Below are 20,330 nucleotides of genomic sequence, written 5' to 3' on the forward strand. Positions count from 1 at the left end.
CCAACTCTATCTAGTTTTGATGAGCAACCAAGAACAATGAAGATAGCTTATATTGTTTTAGGGACCTTTATAGCCTCTCTGACCAACAATTCATTGGTAGACATCTCATTCCAAGCACTGGATTTTATAATTAATAACTTATGGCTTCTGGGAGCAGATTTATCCACCCAAAAAGGGGACCTTTGTTCAAACAATATTTTAAAACTATATTTTTAAATTGGTTTACCAATTAAAACTAGACTTTATTTTACTATATTTTCATATGGCTTATTCTTATGTCCTTATATTTGATTCATTCTCTCACCACCCCTTTAAAAATTTTAGACTTGTTTTGTGACATAGCATGTGGCCTGTCCCAAAGAATATTCCATATGCACTTGAAAAATATTTGCAGTATATTGTTTTGGATAATGTTTTCTATATGTCTACTAGGTGTGATTAGTTGATGATACTCAAGCTCTGAGTTTCTTTGTTGATCTTCTGCGTAATTGCTTTATCCATTATTGAAAGTAGATTGTCAAAGACTATTATAGTTTTACCTATTTCTCCCTTCAGTTTTGCCCATTTTTCCATACTTTGTAGATTTGTTGTTCATTGCATGGATGTTTATAATTATTAGTTCCTCATGATGAATTTATCCTTTTATTATCTTATATTGTTTTTTTATTATCTTATATAGACTTGGCAGACAAGTGCCCTTACTGCTAAGCCATCACTCCAGGTCCCTTGCTAGTTTTTAATCTCATAAATGAAGGCTTAACTAAATGGGAAAGCATATAAACTTAGCATTTAGATGTAATTAACTATAGGTTATTAGAGGCTTCATTAGTAAAAGGATGAAACATCAAATCCTTATGAACTGCTTTAATAAACACAGGTAAAAACCAAATATTCAAGAAACCTTGTAAGTGTACAAATGGATATTATTTAAAAAACATAATAAAGGCTTACTCTAATGGAAAAAAAGATTACCAGTGACAGCAGGGTGTGACTGTACTTGCCTATAATCCCAACGTAGGAAGTGGAGGCAAGATGATCAGAAACTAAGGCCTTAGCTACATATAGCAGTCTGAAGCCAGCCTGGGCTACATGAGACACTGTCTCAAACAACCAAAATAAATAAGCAAACAGCTAGGGATGTAGCTCAGTGGTAGAACTCTTGCTTAGTATATACAAGGCTTTGAGGTTAATCTCCAGTACCTCCCCACACACAAAATACCATTCATTAGATTTGGGCATACCCAAAAGATTTCATGTGAACACAGTTGTCTCCCTAAATTCTATGACTCCAAGTATAGTCACATTATGAGGTATTGAGGGTTAAGACTTCAACATGTAAATTTTGAGGGAGCATAATTTGGCCCATAACATGCAAGGAAAGATTTGCTTTTCCTATTTTGTTATTTGCTTTCAATCTATCATACCTTTATTGTTCCTCAATTCCTCTATTACCTCCTTATTTTGTTTAACTGCTTTTGTAGTAGGCTATTGTTATATTTAATGTTGTTCTGTCTGTAACAGAATATTTGACAGAAGTAGCATAAGGTATCCATAACAACCATATATCTTCTCATGTCCTTTTGTGTCTGTTTTTCCTACTGATTACAATTAATTCCAACTTTATAATACATTCGTTTGATTTAAAACCTGTCTAGCTTTAGTAGTATGCAAAGTCTACTTTTGTATCTGCCCTCACCTCTCCTTTTATGTGATTGTCACAAATTGTATCTTGAATATCATGAACCTATTAGCATAAATAATCATTTTCATTTTATGATTCATCTCTTGCATCAATCATGTAGGAAGAAGAGAAGTTTTCAATCCAAAGTGCAACAATATTATGTGTGTGTACTTTTGCCAGTACTGTTTATTTTATCATATGACTCAGTTTGCCATGTGGTATCCTTTTGTTTCAACCTAAAGGACTCCCTTTAGAATTTGTTGTTGTTGTTGAGACAGTCTCTCACACTAGCCCAGGCTGGACTTGAATTTATGGCAGTTCTTCTACCTCAGCCTCCCAAGTACTGGGATTATAGACAAGACCTATCACACCTGGCTTTCCCTTTAGAATTTCTTATAGACAGTTCTAATAACAATAAACTTATTTACTCCTTCTTTGATAGTTTCTTAATTTCTTCTTTTTTTCTAGCCCAGGCTGACCTGGAATTCACTATGTGGTCTCAGGGTAGCCTTGAACTCTTGGCAATTCTCCTACCCCTGCCTTCCAAGTGCTGGGATTAAAGGTGTGCGCCACCACACCTGGCCATTTTTCTTTTTTTTTTTTTAACAGAATTCTTGATTGGCAATTTTTCTTTCAGCATTTAAATGCCACCCCAGTACCTCTGACCTTCATAGTTTCTGATGTGAAGGGTGGTAGCTGCTAATCTCATTGAGTATATTTTGAAATCAGCTTCATCTCTTACTGCTTTCAGTATTTATTTTTTACCTTTTTCAATTTTTTTTTTATTAATTTGTGAGCAGAGATAGAGGGAGAATGGGCATACCATGGCCTCTTGGAACTGCAAATAAACTCTAGATGCATGTGCCTTTTTGTGCATCTGGCTTTATGTGGGTACTGGGGAATTGAACCTGGGCTGGCAAGCTTTGCAAGAAAGTACCTTTAACCATACTGAACGATGTTTGTTTCTCACTAAGTCTTGGAATGATTCTGAATTTATCCTACATGGAACTCATTTGGATTTTATTTTATTTCTCTCTGTAAATTCAAATTAATGTCCACTGTTTGTTGGTTTCAACCTAAAAAATTTGTTAGTACTTTTTGCAAGGTAGGTCTGCAGACAATGGATATTCTCAGTTTTTCTCTAGGAATGTCTTTATTTCTTCACTTTTTATATGTAATTTTAATCAATATTTTTCTTGAATAACAATAGTCTTGTAGAATGAAATGAGCAGAAAAGTACAGTTTCCATAAAACTATTTTCCCATACAATTAAGATCTCAGGGTGGCCTTGAACTCATAATGATCCTCCTATCTCTGACTCCCGAGTGCTGGGATTAAAGGCGTGCGCCACCACGCCTGGCCCATAAGACTTTTAATATGACCATATTTGGCTTATACTGTTTACCCAGAATAAACATATAGATTTTGGAACTTTTTTTTAATAACTTTCCTGAAACACATTTTTTAAAAAAATATGAAAGCAGGTTTAACCATTATTAGAAATTTTAGAAAAATTTTTAGAAATTTAGTATTGAGTACTTTTAAATTTAAATATTAATCTTGAGGCTATTGTCTGTTAGTAGTTCCATAGAAGCATAGAAAGATAAAGTAAATGTGAAACAGTTACAAATTTCCTATAAGAAGTCATCATCATGCTGGGGCCAGGATCCTGAGATTCCCTGTGATTGCAGCCCCCTGGCTCCGCAGGGAAGCTAAGGAAGAGACTTTTTTTCCCCCTAAATTCCAGGGAGAGTTTTGGTCTTCCCTCAAGACTATAAGGCAACTTTTCGATCCTGACATTTTACAACTCTTTAAGAGTAAGAGAATCTTGCATTTTTTTCCTATGATTTTAATTACAGTTAGTGTTCCTTCTGGGGACACTCAACAGTAAAAATTGGCTATGCCATCTAGTACAGTGGACTAGTACAGCAGAAAATATCCCCACAATGAAATGGCACTGCTCAGAACAGAAGGCCTTCTTCAGCCTTAGGGCTGTGAGCCACATCCATCCTATAGTCATACACACATTCATTTCAAGTGCACTTTTCATATAGACTGTAGACAACCATTTCCCCTTCACACATTCATTCATTTATTCAGAAGTTATGCATTCCCATTTTAAATCTCTATGCTATTTACAATTCTGGAGACTAAAATCAAACCTTGTTAACCAGGCAGGGCGTCAGGAGAGACTGAGGGAGCTGGAGGAGCTGTTCAGGCAAGGGGGCTAGAAGGACCTGGTAAGAAGAGCAGGTAGAGCAGGGCTGTGCATGCAGCATGAAGGCTAGGGTATTTTGGATCATTTGTCTGTATGTTGACAGAAGTTTGTTTCAAATCAGTGAGACTTTGGAAATCAAAAAGTATCATTCTCAGGCCATTTGGTCCCATTGTCCAGCTGATGGATGTGGCCAAGCAGAGTTGCAGAAAAAGATGTCGTCCAAGAGTTGTAGAGGCTTTATGGTCTTAAGGAGAAAGGGAAAAAGCAAAAAAAAAAAAAAAAGGTGATAGGAAAAATAAACCAGAGCTTAAGCTGGATTTACACAGAACATCAATATGACAGCCTGGCCTGTCAAGGTGAATGGGACATGCACCTCCCACATGGGCAGAGGCCGTACAGGTCACACCTGTCAGCTTTTTAGCCTGTTGCTGGGCAGGGAGGGCGACTGTGCTCCCAATGGCAAAAGCAGCTGGCAGTGGAAGATGAGAGCTCAGGAGGGAGAGGAAGAGGAGGGAGGGGGAGGGGATGTCCCAAGATGGTCTCCTTCTCGAGACCTTGGGTTGGGGCCTAGATCTGAGGGGTGTAGCCTGGCATGCCAGCGTGAGGAGGGGTGAAACCTGAGAGGAGTCAACCTGAGAGGGACACTTAGGGAGGAGCAGATAGAGACGGGAAGAACAGTGAGGCCAAATCATGGGGGGTGTGAGAGCCTGTATCAGACAGAGATGGTCCAAAGCCTTCAGAGGGTTAAATGGCAGCTCGGTGGTCTGGTCAAGGGTGAAGTTGGTCTGGATGCCCAAGAGGGCAACTGGAAGCCTGCTCCGATTCATAAGCACCAGATGTAAGGTTTGAGAGTGACCAAGACCACGGATGCCGCGGACTGACTCTCGGGGAGATCAGGACCGAGGGAGAACAAGGGCGAAGGCTCAGGGAGAACTCGGGATTCGGCGAGGAAATGACAGACAGACACACTCAAGTTGAATATGCTGCTGCAATTTACTGAAGGTTTCATGAAGATTTTATACAGATTACACAGGGAAACTTAGCAAGCCAACAAGTGATTTCAGAAATCATTAATCTAAACAATCTTAAGTATTGTTCTATTGTAAGCATACATGTAATGTTGATCAGGCAGGAACTGTACCCATTTTTTAAGAAGGATGCCTTGTATCATTGACCACAACATTATACAAACAGAAACTAGGTGTAAGGTGAATAACAGGTTACTTATTTCTTATACCCCAAGGACTGTATAAACACCAAGGCTTACGCTTCCTTGTTAAGCGTTCCCATAAATGGAAGAGAATGCCATAGCCTCCTTATTTCTTCATAATTCACCCATCTATTACCGAATTCATCATATCCTCCCTCATAGGGGAATGGAACTAAGTAGATTCCAGCTCTAGGAGTCCACCATCTGCCCTTGATCAAGTACTGAACATATCCCCCAGAAAGTTTCCTGGTGGGAATGCCTAAGTTTTGTAACTCCTTTTCTGCAGAACTGTCATGCTTCTTATGAACACTACCGATCAACATTTCTACTTTCATATTCTCAGGATCAGTATTGTTCTAAAACATCATAAGCTGTTTCTACTCTATACCATCTAAAAACTGTTTTAGAGTTAATTTTTTATTCCTAGTAGAGTTATACATTTCCTCTATTGCCCTAATCATAGGAGGGGCACATTCAATGCTTAGATTGTTTCTTGTACTCTGATTGCGTGCATGATTACTAATAAGTGTTGAATTAGCTGTTCTTAGACAAACAGCTAGAAGAAAGCAGGAAAGAAACAGCATTGGCGCCAGCAATTAGGTCGTCGTGACTTCATGGGCAGCAGGAACCTTTACAGTAACTGACTGCCAAGGGGTCACCGGGGGCATCCCTCCGAGGAGTGCTGGCCCTCTGTCCTCAGCTCTCTTCCAGTGCAGAAGCATTTCTGCTTGCTACACAGGCGAGGTCGCCGTGGACGTAGCACACGGAGACCACTCTGAGGCAAAGATGGAAGCTTTTATTCAGGAAATATACAAGTTGCCAGGATTGACTCTCAAGAGCAGAGCAGTCAATTTGGGATTAAAGATAGTGGGCTATTTAGAGCTCTTCAGTTGGGGGAAAGTGAGGAAGGGAGAAGTAAAGAAAAGGTTTCTTCAGGGGAGATCTAAAATAGCCTGGATGTGACACCAGAACATTAACCTGGTGTCCTGGGAGATAAGGGGGCCGGAAACCTAGTCCTGGGGCATTGTTAGGCAAGGAAGGGATGGTGGCTGCGTGGTTCCTTGAGGAATGTGGATGACCTCTGTTGCCCTCCTGCTGTCCTCAGTGACTCTTGTCCTGACCTAACACATACCCCCTTTTGGGGGGAGTAGGGTTTCCCTGTAGCCCAGGCTGACCTGGAATTCACTATGTAGTCTCAGAATGGCCTCAAACTCATGGCGATCCTCTTAACTCAGTGCTGGGATTAAAGGCGTGTACTACCACACACAGCCTGTTATGTCTTTTTAAATTGATGTCCTAACAGATGTGAAGTGATATGTCATTGTGAGTTTGATTTTTATTTCCCTGATGATTGGTGATGTTTAGCACCTTTTCCATATACCTGCTCACCATTTCAATACCTCCTATTAAGAACAGTCTATTTGGGTTCTTTGCCCATTGTTTGGTTGGTTTCTACTCATTTGGATATTAACCCCACTTGCAAATAGGTTCTTGCATTCTGTATGTTGCCTTTTTTCATTTTGTTGATTTTCTCCTTGATGTCCAGAACCTCTTTTTAAAAAGTACGTTTATTTGAAAGACAGAGAATGGGTGTGCCAGGGCCTCTTGCCACTGCACGGGAACTCCAGACACAGTGTGGTTTTATGTGGGTACTGGTGAATTGAACCCATAATGGCAGGCTTTGCAAGCAAGTGCCTTTAACCACTCAACTATCTTTCTAGCCTCCAGAACTTTTTAAAAAAAATTGTTCATTTTTATTTATTTGAGAGTGACAAAAAGAGAGAGAAAGAGGCAGATAGAGACAGAGAGAGAATGGGCTCGCCAGGGCCTCCAGCCACTGCAAACGAACTCCAGATGGGTACGCCCTTTGTGCATCTGGCTAATGTGGGTTCTGGGGAACCGAGCCTTGAACCTGGGTCCTTAGGCTTCACAGGCAAGCGCTTAATGGCTAAGCCATCTCTCCAGCCCCTTCCAGAACTTTTAAGTTTGATATTATCTGACTCACTTTTGATTTTAGTGTCAAAACTTTTTTTTTTTTTTTTTTGGTTTTTCAAGGTAGGGTTTCACTCCTAGCCCAGGCTGACCAGGAATTCACTAAGTAGTCTCAGGGTGGCCTTGAACTCATGGTAATCCTCCTACTTCTGGCATTGAAGGCATGCACCGGCTTTATTGTCAATACTTTTGTCATCATATACAAAATTACCAAGAGCAGTTTCAAGGTGTTTATTCTTTATGTTTTCTTTTAGGAGCTTTATAACTTTCAGTCTTATATTTGAGCCTTTATTCTCTGTTAATTTTTGTATCGTGTAAGGTAGGGGCCAACTTCACTCTTTTACAAGTATGTAACAAATTTTCCAACACTACTTATTGAAGAGATTCTTCTTTATCCATTGTGTATTTTGGTGTCCTTGTTAAAGATAGATTTTTTTCCTGGGCTCTGCATTGTGTTTGACTGGTCTACTTGTCAGTTTCATTACCAGTGCCTTATTTTTAATCATTATATCTTTAAAATATAGTTTGAAATTGGGACATGAGAGGTCTCTAGCTTTGTTCTTTCTCCAGATTCCTATGCTGGGTGTGGTGGTGCACACCTTTAATCCCAGCACTCAAGAGGCAGAGGTAGAAGGATTGCTATGAGTTTGAGGCCACCCTGAGACTAACAGTTAATTCCAGGTTAGCCTGGGCCAAAGCGAGACCCTACCTTGAAAAACCAAAAAAGAAAAAAAAACATTACTTTGACCTTTGTGGTCTTTTGTGGTTTAGAGCAAATTTTGGAGTTGATTTCTCTATTTCTATGAAAGATACCATTGGAATTGAATCTGTAAATTGCTTTGAGTAGTTTGAGCAGTTTAGCAATATTGGTTATTCTATCCCATGATCATAATACAGATATTTGACCTTCTTTCCTGATTAAATTTACTACTGATTTTTTAAATGTACAAATTAGGATTTTTCTTAGCTTATTTTTTGGATAGTCTGTAGCATGTAGAAACACAACTGACTGAGCATGGTGGAGTACATTTGTAATCTCAGCACTTGAAATATAAGGCAGGAGGTTCATGAGACCAGCCTGGGTTACATAGCAAGTTCCAGACCAGCCTAGGCAACATGGAATGATCCTGTCTCAACCAAGGGGTAGTCTTACAAAAACAAAAACAAAAAATAGCCAGGTGTGCACACCTTTACACTCCCAGCAGTTGGGAGGCAGAAGTAGGAAGGATCACCATGAGTTCAAGACCACCCTGAGACTACATACTGAATTCCATGTCAGCCTGGACTAGAGTGAAACCCTACCTCGGGGGGGGGGGGCAAGAAAGGGGGTTCTGGAGATATGGTTTAGTGGTTCAGGTACTTGCCTGTGAAACCTAAGGTCCCAGGTTCGATTCTCCAAGACCCATATAAGCCAGATGCACAAGGTAACATGATTCTGGAGTTCATTTGCAGTGGCTGGAGGCCCTGGTGCGCGCGCTCTCTCTCTCCCTGTCTCTTTCCAAATAAATTTTTCAAAAAGTAAAAACAAAAATTTTAAAAATGGCTATTTTTTGTTTTGTTGAGACAAGATCTCACTGTGTAGCTCAGGCTAGCCTGAAACTCACAAACCTCCTGCCTGAAACTCACAAATTCTGGGATGATATGCATGTTTACTGTGCCTGGAGATAAATGTTTTTTGCATGTTGATCCTATGTCCTATAACTTATCAGTTGTAGCAGTTTTTGGTAGTGTCTTTAAGTTTTTCAATTCTAGAATCATGTCATCAACAGAAACAGTTACACTTCTTCCGTTATGATTTTCAGTGCCTTTTTATTTCTCTTTCCTAATTACTCAAGACTAGTGCTTTTAGCTCTGTGTTAAATAAAATTGGTGAGAGTTGACACCATTGTCTTATTCCTGATCTTAGAGAAAAGGGTTCTTGTTTTTACTTAAGTATGATGTTGGTTTTGAGCTAGTCATATGACCTTTATGATATTGAGGAACATTCTTCCTTTACTTAATTTATTGAACTTTTTATAATGAAGGAATATTGAATTTTGTCAAATGTGTTTTCCATACCTGTTGAGATCACTGCATGTATTTTGTCCTTCCTCCTATTGCTATATTGCATCACACTGATTCAAATCCATATACTGGTAAGTAATCCTTTTGATGTTCTGAGTTCAGTTTGCTGGCATGTTCTTGAGGGTTTTAGCATTTATGTTCCTTAGACATTTGACCTGTGATTTTATTTTCTTGTAATATCCTTCTGGTTTTGTTATCTGTGTAATATTGGTCTTATAAGTTTGGAAGTGTTCGCTCCAGGTTTTCTGAAAGAGTTTGAGAAGGATTAATGTTCATTCTTCTTTAAATTTTTATAGAATTCAGCTATGAAGCCATCTAATTTTCTACTTTTCCTGATGGAAAACTTCATTACTGATTCAGTCCCCCTTACTCATTATTGGGCTGTTCAGATTTTCTTTCTTATTTTTATTTATTTATTTGACAGAGAGAAAGAGGGAGAGAGAAACAGAGAGACAGAGAATGTGCGTGCCAGGGCCTCTAGAAGCTGAAAATGAACTCCAGACACATGTGCCCCCTTGTGCATCTGACTAACATGGGTCCTGAGGAATCAAATCTGGGTCCTTTGGCTTTGCAGGCAAATGCCTTAACCTCTAAGCCATCCCTCCAGCCCCAGATTTTCTATTTATTCATTATTCAGTCTTAGTAGATTGTTTCTAGGAATTTTATCCATTTCTTCTAGGTTATCTAATTTGGTGAAGCATAATTGTCTACTATAGTCTCATATGACCCTTTGTAAAAAAAAAAAACCAAAAAACATTTTATTTATTTATTTGCAAGCAGAGAATAAGAGACAGAGAGAGAGAGAATGGGCATGCCAGGGCCTCTAGCCATCACAAACTTCAGACATATGTGCCACTTTGTGCATCTGGCTTTACATGAGCACTAGGGAATTGAACCCAGGTCATTAGGCCTTGCAGACAAGCCTTCCTTAATCATTGAACCATCTCTCCAGTCCCCCTTTGTACCTTTGTGATACTTTGTGATATTAGTTGTAACATGTGATTTATGAGTTTACTTGAGATTTGAGTCATCTTTTTTTTTTTTTAAAGAGGCTTACCAGGTAGGGAAGAGCTTCTTTTTTAAAATTTTTTTGTTTATTTTTATTTATTTATTTGAGAGCAACAGACGGAGAGAGAAGGAGGCAGAGAGAGAGGAGAGTTGGCGCGCCAGGGCTTCTAGCCACTGCAAATGAACTCCAGACGCATGCGCCCCCTTATGCATCTGGCTAACGTGGGACCTGGGGAACCGAGCCTTGAACTGGGGTCCTTAGGCTTCACAGGCAAGAGCTTAACCACTAAGCCATCTCTCCAGCCCGTCATCTATTTTTTATTAGTCATTGCAAAGACTTGTTGATTTTCTTTTACTTTTCAAAAAAAATTCTGAGCTATAGAGTTGGTTCAGTGGGTAAGTGCACTTTCTGTGCAAGCATGAGGGCCTGAGGCAGGCCTGAAACTGCCCCAGTTTGAATCTCCAGTATCCATTTAAACAGCTGGTTGTGACCACACATCTGAAACCCTAGTCCTATGAGAATCAGAGACCAAAGAATCCCTGGGGCTCATGAACAGCAAGATCTGGAATTAGTAAGAGACTCTAATGTAAGGAAAATAGGCAGGTGGGCTGGAAAGATGGCTTAGTAATTAAAGCACTTGCCTGCAAAACCCAAGTACTCAGGTTTGATTCCCCAGTATCTACATAAGCCAGATGCACAGGTGGCACATGCAACAAGAGTTCATTTGTAGTGTCTAGAGTCTCTGGCTTATCCATTCATTCTCATTCTACCTCTCCCCTGCCTCTTTCTCTCATAAATAAATAAATAAAATTTTTAAAGAAAAAAGAAAAACAGGCAGGTGAGCCATGAAGGGGGCACCTGAGGTTCTCTTCCAGCTGCACAAGTGAATGCATGGAGCACCACATACACATACATACACCTAACACGCTACGTTACCAAAAAGCCCACTCCAACATAAGTGACAGCTCATGGAAGCTATGCCCCTAGAGCACACATCCTGCAGGCAGCTTTGCTGGTCAAAAGGTCTCTTCCAAAGCAATTCTTTTCCCTTTATATAACCTTAGCTCTGGTCTTGCAACCTTTTCCCCAGACTTGTTGACTTCCTGAGTCTCCTGAGCTTCCTTCCTTCCCCCAGGAGGAAGAATTTCAATTGCTGCATAACATTGGTCTAAGTCTGCCCCTGTGCAGCTGTTTATCATTTCTTGGTCCTGAGACCTTTTAAATTCCAGCTCTCTTACAGACTTGACCACCTGAATCTCCAGAGCTTCCATCCTCTCTTCAGGAGGGAATATTTCAGTTCCAAGGAATTTGCTGTAAAACAGTAGTCATGTGTTTTTCCTTTAATTCCATTCTATTATATAATGCATTACATTAGTTTATCCTTGTATTCTTAGGATTGATTTGATTTGAGTATGATTAAATTTGTTAGTTTAGTTGAGAATCTTGTGTTTATATTAACGAAGGATATTGATTGTAAGCTTTCCTTTTGTATGTATGTCTGGCTTTGGATCAATTAGAAAGTGTTCCTTCAATTTTCAGGAAGAATTTCTGGAGAATTGGGTATTGTTTCTTTAAATACTGTTGTTAAATAAAAGGGGGTGGGAACAGACGGGTGTAGAGCCACATGCCTTTAATTCTAGCACTCAGGAGGCAGAAGTAGGAGGATTGCTGTGACTTCAAGGCCACCCTGAGATTACATAGTGAATTCCAGGCCAGCCTGAGCTAGAGCAAGACCCTACCTCAGGAGGGGAAAAAAAGGAGCCAGGCATGGTGGCACAAACCTTTAATCCCAGCACTTAAGAGGCACAGGTAGGAGAATCACTGTGAGTGCGAGGTCAGCCTGAGACTACATACTTAATTCCAGGTCAGCTTTGCCTAGAGGAAGATCCTACCTCAAAGGAAAAAAAAAAAGGTGGAAAACATAGCTCAGTTGTTAGAGTACTTGCCTAGTATGCATGAAGTCCTGGGTTTGGTCCCCAGCACTGCATAAAGTGTAACCCCAGCACTCAGGTGGTAGAGGCAAGAGGATCCATAGTTCAAGGCCAATCTGGGATACATGAGAAAATCTAAAAAATTAATTAATTGACCAGGCGTGGTGGCACACACCTTTAATCCCAGCACTCAGGAGGGAGAGGTAGGAGGATCGCATGAGTTCAAGGCCAACCTGAGACTACATAGTGAATTCCAGGTCAGCCTGGGCTAGAGTGAGACCCTTCCTCGAAAAACCAACAACAACAAAAAAAATTAATTGATTACCTGTTTGGTAGAATTTGTAGTTGAAGCCATATGGACCTGAATCCTTATTTTTGGAAAGATTTTTTTAAATATTTTATTTTATTTTATTTTATTTTATTTGACAGAGAAAGAAGGAGAGAGAAAAAGAGAGAATGGGCATGCCAGGGCCTCCAGCCACTGCAAACGAACGCCAGATGCGTGCATCCCCTTGTGTATATGGCTAACATGGGTCCTGGCGAATTGAACCTGGGTCCTTTGGTTTTGCAGGCAAATGCCTTAACCACAAAGCCACTCCTCCAGCCCTGGAAAGATTTTTAATTATTAACTCAGTCTCTTTTTTGGTTACTTATATGATTTTTGTTTAGATATTACATCAAGTCTAATGATCCCAAGATACACTCTAGTTGATAGTTTTGCAATGTAGCCATTTTAAAATGTATCAATTGAATTTGCTTTGTGTAGAATTCAGTTACCATGAATTGTTCACTTATGTAGTTGAACAGGTAGAATAGTTTTGTATATTTATGTTTCAGAAATCACTTCAGATATAGCCTGGCATGTAAATCAGCTCATTTTAATAGCAGTTTTCAAAATTAACAATGCCTACCAACAGGAATTGTGTCTACTTTTTATTGAGAATTTTAACACTGTAATTTGGTCACAATCCCCCTTCCATTGCCCTCTTTCGGGCCTACTTTTTCCCTGTGCTCTCAGCAGGGGCAGGGAGGAGGATTTTATATTATGAGGCTGCTTGTCAGAGAGACTTTGCTGCAGATGGGCTGGCTACCTTCCTACCTTCCTTCAGAGGAGCAGTATCTGTGTTCTGACAGTTGGTTTTCATAAAAGTGCAGTACGAATGGCCACGTAGCACAGCAGGTCATATTTCATTTTGGAAAGCATAAATTAAAATCTGATAGCTTATCTCTTGTTATAACCACATAGTAATCACCAAAGTGACAATTTTTGTCAGTTAGTGTTTATTTTCTGATTCGTGATAGAAGAAGAGAAATGAATAGGATCTTCTAAGAAAGCGGAAAATCACAGGTATACTTAGTTTATGGTGTTCTTCGGTTCGTCTTATAACAGAATCTTGATCCTTTTTCATAGACCAGAAGGTCAATTCAGAAGTTGTTAGAATGGGAAAATAACCGGTTATATCACAAGGTAAGAAAATTTGAGCAAGTAAGTGCCCCATTCATATATTTGCATTGTCAAATTGAAAAATAAAAAAGCAGTAAGTGGGATTTCTTAGGACATGAAGAAATGAATTATATAACTAACGCTCAGTTCTTAATATATATATTCATTACAAGGTTTGTTTATTTATTTATTTTATTTATTTGCAAATGTGCATGTGGGCATTCCAGGGTCTCTTGCTGTTGCAAATGCCAGATTTTTGCATCTAGCTTTACATGGGTACTGGGGAATCAAACCATTAACAGTCTTTATTTTTTATTGTTTTGGTTTTTCAAGGTAGGGTCTCACTCTGGCCCAGGCTGACCTGAAATTCACTATGTAGTCTCAGGGTGACCTCGAACTCATGGCAATCCTCCTACCTCTGCCTCCCAAGTACTGGGATTAAAGGCATGCACCACCATGCCTGGCTAAGGGCCAACAGTCTTTACAAACACATGCCTGTAACTGCTAAGCCATCTCCATAACTCTCTTTATATAAGGTATTTTAAGTGCTATGTCTTATATATGTATTTTTTAGTGACTTATTCAAATTGTATAGGTTGCAGTGTAACTTGATAGAAATTTTTTCAGCAAAACTCTACTTTTTTAGCTTGCTTTGCACTGGAAGTTGACCAAAAGGAAATGTGAAACCAGCAATATGATGGAGTATGTAAGTATAAAGCTATTTTAATTACAATTTTTGGATTTCATCTAAAATGTAACATATTACTGTCTTTATCATCTGTCATCTATTCTTCCTGCCTTTTAGCTTATCAGCCTGAACTTTGGTCACTTGGAATGTAGACATTACCTTTCTTTTTCCTTAGATTTGTAACCAACCTAAAATATCTTAAAACTTAACAGTTATTTAGATCTTAGAAAAGTGTCAACCAATGTGCTCAGATGAAGGCATTATATAACCTTTATTTCTTTTGACAGTCACAAACCATAGCCTATGGTGGTGACAACAGCTGCTATGGAACAAAATATTTCTAAGTGTAATCTTTTATTTTTATTTATTTATTTGAGTGCAACAGACAGACAGAGAAAGAGGTAGATAGAGACAGAGAGAATAGGCGCGCCAGGGCCTCCAGCCACTGCAAACGAACTCCAGATGCGTGCGGCCCCCTTGTGCATCAGGCCCCTTGTGGGTCCTGGGGAATCGAGCCTCGAACCAGGATCCTTAGGCTACACAGGCAAGCGCTTAACCGCTAAGCCATCTCTCCAGCCCTCTAAGTGTAATCTTATCAAAACTTGTATAAAGGGCAGGGGAGATGGCATAGCAGTTAAAGGCACTTACCTGCAATGTCTGCTGGCCCAGGTTCAGTTCTCTAGTACCCATGTAAGCCAGACACAAAAACTGTCCCAGCTAGGTGTGGTGGTGCATGCCTTTAATCCCAGCATTTGGGAGGCAGAGGTAGGAGGACCACCGTGAGTTAAGGCCACCCTGAGGCTACATAGCGAATTCCAGGTTAGCCTGGGCTAGAGCTAGGCTCTACCTTGAAAAACAAATAAACAACAACAACAACAAAAATTGTCCCAAGTATCTGGTGTTTATTTGCAGTGGCAAGAGACCTATACACACACATGTGCAAATAAATAAAATTTTTTTAATTCGCATAAAACAGAAATTGACTTTGGAATTTTGGATTCATATTCCTGGCTTTTTTTTCCCCGTGTCTTTCATTAACTTTTAGTGAAGAAACTACACATTTTAATATAGGTTCAGTATTATTTTTATAGTTTAATGTATTTTAATAGCAAATTTACAGGAACAACACAGAAGACGGACAACATTAAAAACATGTTCTTGCATGTAGGATAACTCAGTTAGAAAAATATAGTGAATGGATAGGATCTACTGTATGATAAAAATGCTACAAACACCATTTAGATGCCATCAATAAGAAATTTACTTTAAAAAATTCCAAATGCTGGCATTGTCCAGAAAAATTTAACAGGTTTATTTATAATTGTTATAAAGATGAACTGTTGCAACTTATTCACTGAAACATTTTGACTTGTATTAATGCTTTACATCCCCACATTTATATTAAAATTCCACGCACAAAGGTAAATGAAGAAACTGCCAAAACCTGATTGCTGACCCCTAGTTTTCCACTTGCAATCCTATGTTTAGGTAACTTTTGACCCCATGGAAAAAAATATCTAACATTCAGAACTACCGATAACAGGAAGAGAAAAAAAAATTTTTTTTGAGAATGAAATTTTTCCCATCATAGTGGACTCTTAAGCACGCTCTCCACGTATGCGGCGTGCTAGCTGGATATCTTTTGGCATAATTGTTACACGTTTGGCATGGATAGCACACAGGTTGGTATCTTCAAAAAGGCCAACCAGATAGGCCTCACTTGCCTCCTGCAAAGCACCAATAGCTGCACTTTGAAAGTGTAGATCTGTTTTGAAGTCCTGAGCAATCTCTCGCACCAGACGCTGGAAGGGCAGTTTGCGAATCAAGTTCAGTGGACTTCTGATAGTGTCTAATTTCAGAAGAGCCACAGTACCAGGTCTGTAACGATGAGGTTTCTTCACCCCTCCAATAGAGGGCGCACTCTTGTGAGTCGCTTTTGTAGCCAATAGTTTCCTGGATGCTTTACCACCAGTGGATTTGCAGGCAGTCTGCTTTGTAGGAGCCATGGTATAAAGACCTCCTCACCTACCCCCCTTCTCCTAAGGCTGCAAGCTCGGTGGGCCCAGGTTCAGTATTTTTACTAAAAGCTGTGCTACCTTAATCATAAGATAGGTTCAATCCCCAGCACTGCATAAATTGGGTGTGGTGGTGTGTGCTTTTTATCCCAGTACTGAGGAAGCAGAGGCAGGAGGATTAGAAATTCAAGGTCATCTTTAGCTACATTGTGAGTTTAAGGCCAGCCTGAGATACCTGAGAGAGACCCTGTCTTAAAATTACAATAGTAATCATCATAATTCTGTTTGTATCTCTCTTTTTAGTTTATTTGTTTGTTTTTTGAGATAGGATATCACTCTAACCCAGGCTGACCTGGAATTCACTATGTAGTCTCAGGGTGAACTTGAACTCAAACTCATGGTGATCCTCTTGCCTCTGGGATTAAAGGTGTGTGCCACCATGTGCAGCTCTATTTGCATCTCATAAACAAGGAATAATACTGTTTCTCTCTCTACATTTATCTTGGGTTTGTATTATTATTATTATTATTAGTTTTACTGTTTGTTTTTGTTTTTCCAGATAGGGTCTCACTCTAGCTCAGGCTGACCTGAAATTCACTATGTAGTCTCAGGGTGAACTTGAACTCTTGGGATCCTCCTACTTCTGCCTCCCGAGTACTAGGATTAAAGGCATACACCACCACACCTGGCAATTTATTTAATTTTATTTATTTACTTTCAAGGAAAGACAATATGAATGGGTGCCCCAGGGCATCTAGCCCCTGTAAAGAACTCAAGATGCATGCACCACTTAGTGCATCTGTCTTTACATGGGTATTGGGGAATTGAACCAAGGTTGTTAAGCATTGTAGGCAAGCACCTTAATTGCTGCACTCTCTCTCCAGCCCTATTATATTTTTTTGTTTTGGTTTGGTTTTTGTTTTTTCTTTTTTTGCCAATTTTTATTAACATTTTCCATGATTATAAAAAAAAAAATCCCATGGTAATACCCTCCCTCCACCCCACTTTCCCCTTTGAAATTCCATTCTCCATCATATCCCCTCCCCATCTCAGTCAGTCCCTCTTTTATTTTGATGTCATGATCTTTTCCTCCTCTTGGTCTTGTGTAGGTAGTGTCAGGCACAGTGAGGTCATGGATATGCAGGCCATTTTGTGTCTGGAGGAGCATGTTGTAAGGAGTTCTACCCTTCCTTTGGCTCTTATATTCTTTCCGCAGGTTTTTGTTTTTTCAAGATAGGGTCTCTCTAGCCCAGGCTGACCTAGAATTCATTATGTAGTCTTTAGGTGACCTTGAACTCACAGAGATCCTCCTGCCTCCCCCAAGTGTTGGAATTAAAGGCATGCACCACTACACCTGGCTGGATTTATTATTATTTTTTAAAATGTTTTATTTATTTATTTGAGAGAAAGAGGCAGAGAGAGAGGGAGAGAAAGAATGTGGCACCAGGGCCTCCACCTACTGCAAACAAACTCCAGACACATGCACCCCCTGTGCATCTGGCTTATGTGAGTCCTGGAGAATCGAACCGGAATCCTTTGGCTTTGCAGGCATACGCCTTAACCACTAAGCCATCTCTCCAGCCCTGGCTTTATAATTATATTTTAAAGCATTGTAATTCAAAGTACTTTAGTCAAAGCCTGGAATGCTAGCTCACACCTTTAACCCCAGCACTCAGGAGGTAGAGATAAAAGGATCCCCCAGTGCTCAAGGTCACCTGGAGACTACTTAGTAAAAATTCCAGGTCAGCCTGAGCTAGAGCAAGACCTTACCTCAGGAAGCAAAAAAAAAAAAAAAAAAAAAAAAAAAAAAAAAAAAATGTTGCTGTCAGCCAGGCATGGTGGGGCATGCCTTTAGTTCCAGCATGTGGGAAGCAGAGGTAGAGAATCACTGTGAATCCAAAGTCAGCCTGGGACTACAGAGTAAATTCCAGATCATTCTTGGCTAGAGTGAGATCCTACTTCAAAAAAAAAAGTTGTTTTAGTCAATCTATTTGGGCATTTGTTGTTTACAAACAACTTGGAAAAGACAGCAATCCTCAACTGAAAAACATGTAAGCGTAAAGGGTTTTTTCCTATTCTGTATAATGTAGTTTAATGTCTTCCACTAAAAGAAAAAGTATGGGGGCGTAAGAACATAAAAGTTGCTCTTCTGACTCTGAACAAATGCTTACTGCAAATAATAACTTTTAGCTGTAGCACTTAGGTTTTTATTAATTAGGAACTTTATTGTATGGACAAATCATGTTTTGGTCCTATTCCACTTGCGTTATCCTATTACATCCCCTCCTCCCTGCCCCCATTCCACTGAAGCCCCACCACAGTGGGGTGACTGGTATTCATCATGGGGGTATGGTTATAAATGCAGCAGTCAGTCACTGTGGGAGGTGTACCTCTGGATTCTCCTTTCCATTCTGTGGCTTTTTCAATCTTTCCATCCCAATGTTCCTTGAGCCTTCGGGTATTACTTATTTATTTGAGAGAGAGAGAGAGAGAGAGAGAGTGAATGAGCACACTAGGGCCTCTGGTCACTGCAAGTGAACTCCAGATTCATGTGCCACCTTGTGCATCTGACTTGCATGGGTCCCTAGGCTTTGCAGGCAAGTGCCTTAATCACTAAGCCATCCCTCCAGCCCATAAATCTACTTTAGTGATGAGCTGTCAGCCACTTCTGGATTTCTGCTTTGATGAGTTTTGAGTGTCCTCAGTGCCAATACCATCTCCCTGGTACAGGTGGTCAGGCTCCCCGTGAGAGCATCACTCCTTGTGTAACTGGGGCCTCTGTAGTGTCATCTGGGCCCTGGCTTTTCTTGTCATGTTGATGGATTTTGGTTATCCCCGGTTTTTTATGCCTTCTGTAACATAAGGAAACAGAGCCGGGCATAGTGACTCACACTTTTAAACCCAGCAGTTGGGAGGCGGGGGAGGATTGCTGTAAGTTCAAGACCACCCTGAAACTACATAGTGAATTTCAGGTCAGCCTGGGTTACAGTGAGACCCTACCTCAAAAAAAAAAAAACAAAAAAAACGAAACAACCAATTCTTCAGCCAAGAGTGAGAGCAATATGAATTAAAGGGGATAGTTAATGAGAGGCTTTTTGATGGGTGTGGCCACTCTTTTTAACCAGACTTCTGACTTGATTCCCAATACCAGGTATGAGTTCTTTCCCACTGAACAGGCCCCTTATCCAGAAAGCCATAGGCTGAGTGCTACTATTCCATAGGTATGTTAATCTTGTCCAGGTGGTTGGTTTTGTAGCTTCCAGGAGCCTCTGCTTGTTCACACTGTTGATGGCCATTTTCCCGCAGCAATTCATGTAGCACTTTCCAGCAGTATGAGAGCTAACCATCAGGGAACTGGCTTCCTTCAAAATTCCAGTGTGATCTCTCGATGTCCTGTGTCAGTTGCTTGTGGTATCTTCAGCAATAGGGTCTTACCTTTTAGCTCTGGTGGGAACCAAGTGCTTTGGCAGAAGCCTGCCTTGTTTTGGGGACCTCATAGGTCTCTCTAATAAACAGCTCATTGTGGAGTGTAACCCATTTTTAGCACTAGGAATTATAAACCAGAACCCATGGTTTTAGGCTTTTTCCACCCTCTCCAGGGCCCTTCTGCCCAGATAATCTTCCCTCACTCTTATCGAGGGTTATGTCTTTTACTTTACTATCCAGGAGAAAGGTTTGTATGGCACTAATTCATGTTGTCTTTTGTTTTGTGGTAGCTTTCTTCTACCCTCTCGTCCTCCTAACCCCCCCCCATTATCAGTCCCTCAAGTTGCCTCAAATATACCCACAACTCAAGCTGTTCCAAGTTAGTAACCATGTATGTCTATCTAGCACTTAGTTTTGTTTGCCAGTTTGCTTTTTTTTGTTGTTGGTTTTTGGCTTTTGGTTTTTGTTTTTCCAGGGCAGTCTCACTCTAGCCCATGCTGACCTGGAATTCACTATGTAGTCTCAGGGTGGCCTTGAACAGTCCTACCTCTGCCTCCCAAGTGCTAGGGATTAAAGGCATGCACCACTACACCCAGCTCCAGTTTTCCAGTTTGCTTTTAAATTTTTTAAATTTATTTTTATTTATTTATTT

The 20,330-nt window shown here is 40.1% G+C and overlaps 2 protein-coding genes across 4 annotated transcripts in view; one reads left to right on the forward strand and one right to left on the reverse strand.

Annotated features, from left to right (window-relative positions):
• Chic1 (cysteine rich hydrophobic domain 1) overlaps positions 1-20,330 on the forward strand; it is a 62,484-nt gene that overhangs the window by 32,662 nt on the left and 9,492 nt on the right. For all 3 annotated transcript variants that reach the window (XM_045140698.1, XM_045140699.1, XM_004660926.2), the window contains exons 4-5: positions 13,517-13,573; positions 14,196-14,255. In XM_045140698.1, coding sequence (XP_044996633.1) covers positions 13,517-13,573; positions 14,196-14,255 — 117 coding nt within the window. The remainder of the gene's footprint in view (positions 1-13,516; positions 13,574-14,195; positions 14,256-20,330) is intronic.
• Positions 15,793-16,288, reverse strand: LOC101614785 (histone H3.3-like). The gene has a single exon (XM_045140702.1). The coding sequence runs from the start codon at positions 16,241-16,243 to the stop codon at positions 15,836-15,838; it is 408 nt and encodes a 135-aa protein (XP_044996637.1). The 5' UTR covers positions 16,244-16,288; the 3' UTR covers positions 15,793-15,835.

The sequence above is a fragment of the Jaculus jaculus genome, chromosome X, assembly GCF_020740685.1.
Source record: "Jaculus jaculus isolate mJacJac1 chromosome X, mJacJac1.mat.Y.cur, whole genome shotgun sequence".
Taxonomy (NCBI): domain Eukaryota; kingdom Metazoa; phylum Chordata; class Mammalia; order Rodentia; family Dipodidae; genus Jaculus; species Jaculus jaculus.

Coding starts and splice junctions, on each gene's coding strand:
- LOC101614785 (XM_045140702.1), bottom strand. CDS start 16,243: ATGGCTCCTACAAAGCAGACTGCCTGCAAATCCACTGGTGGTAAAGCA.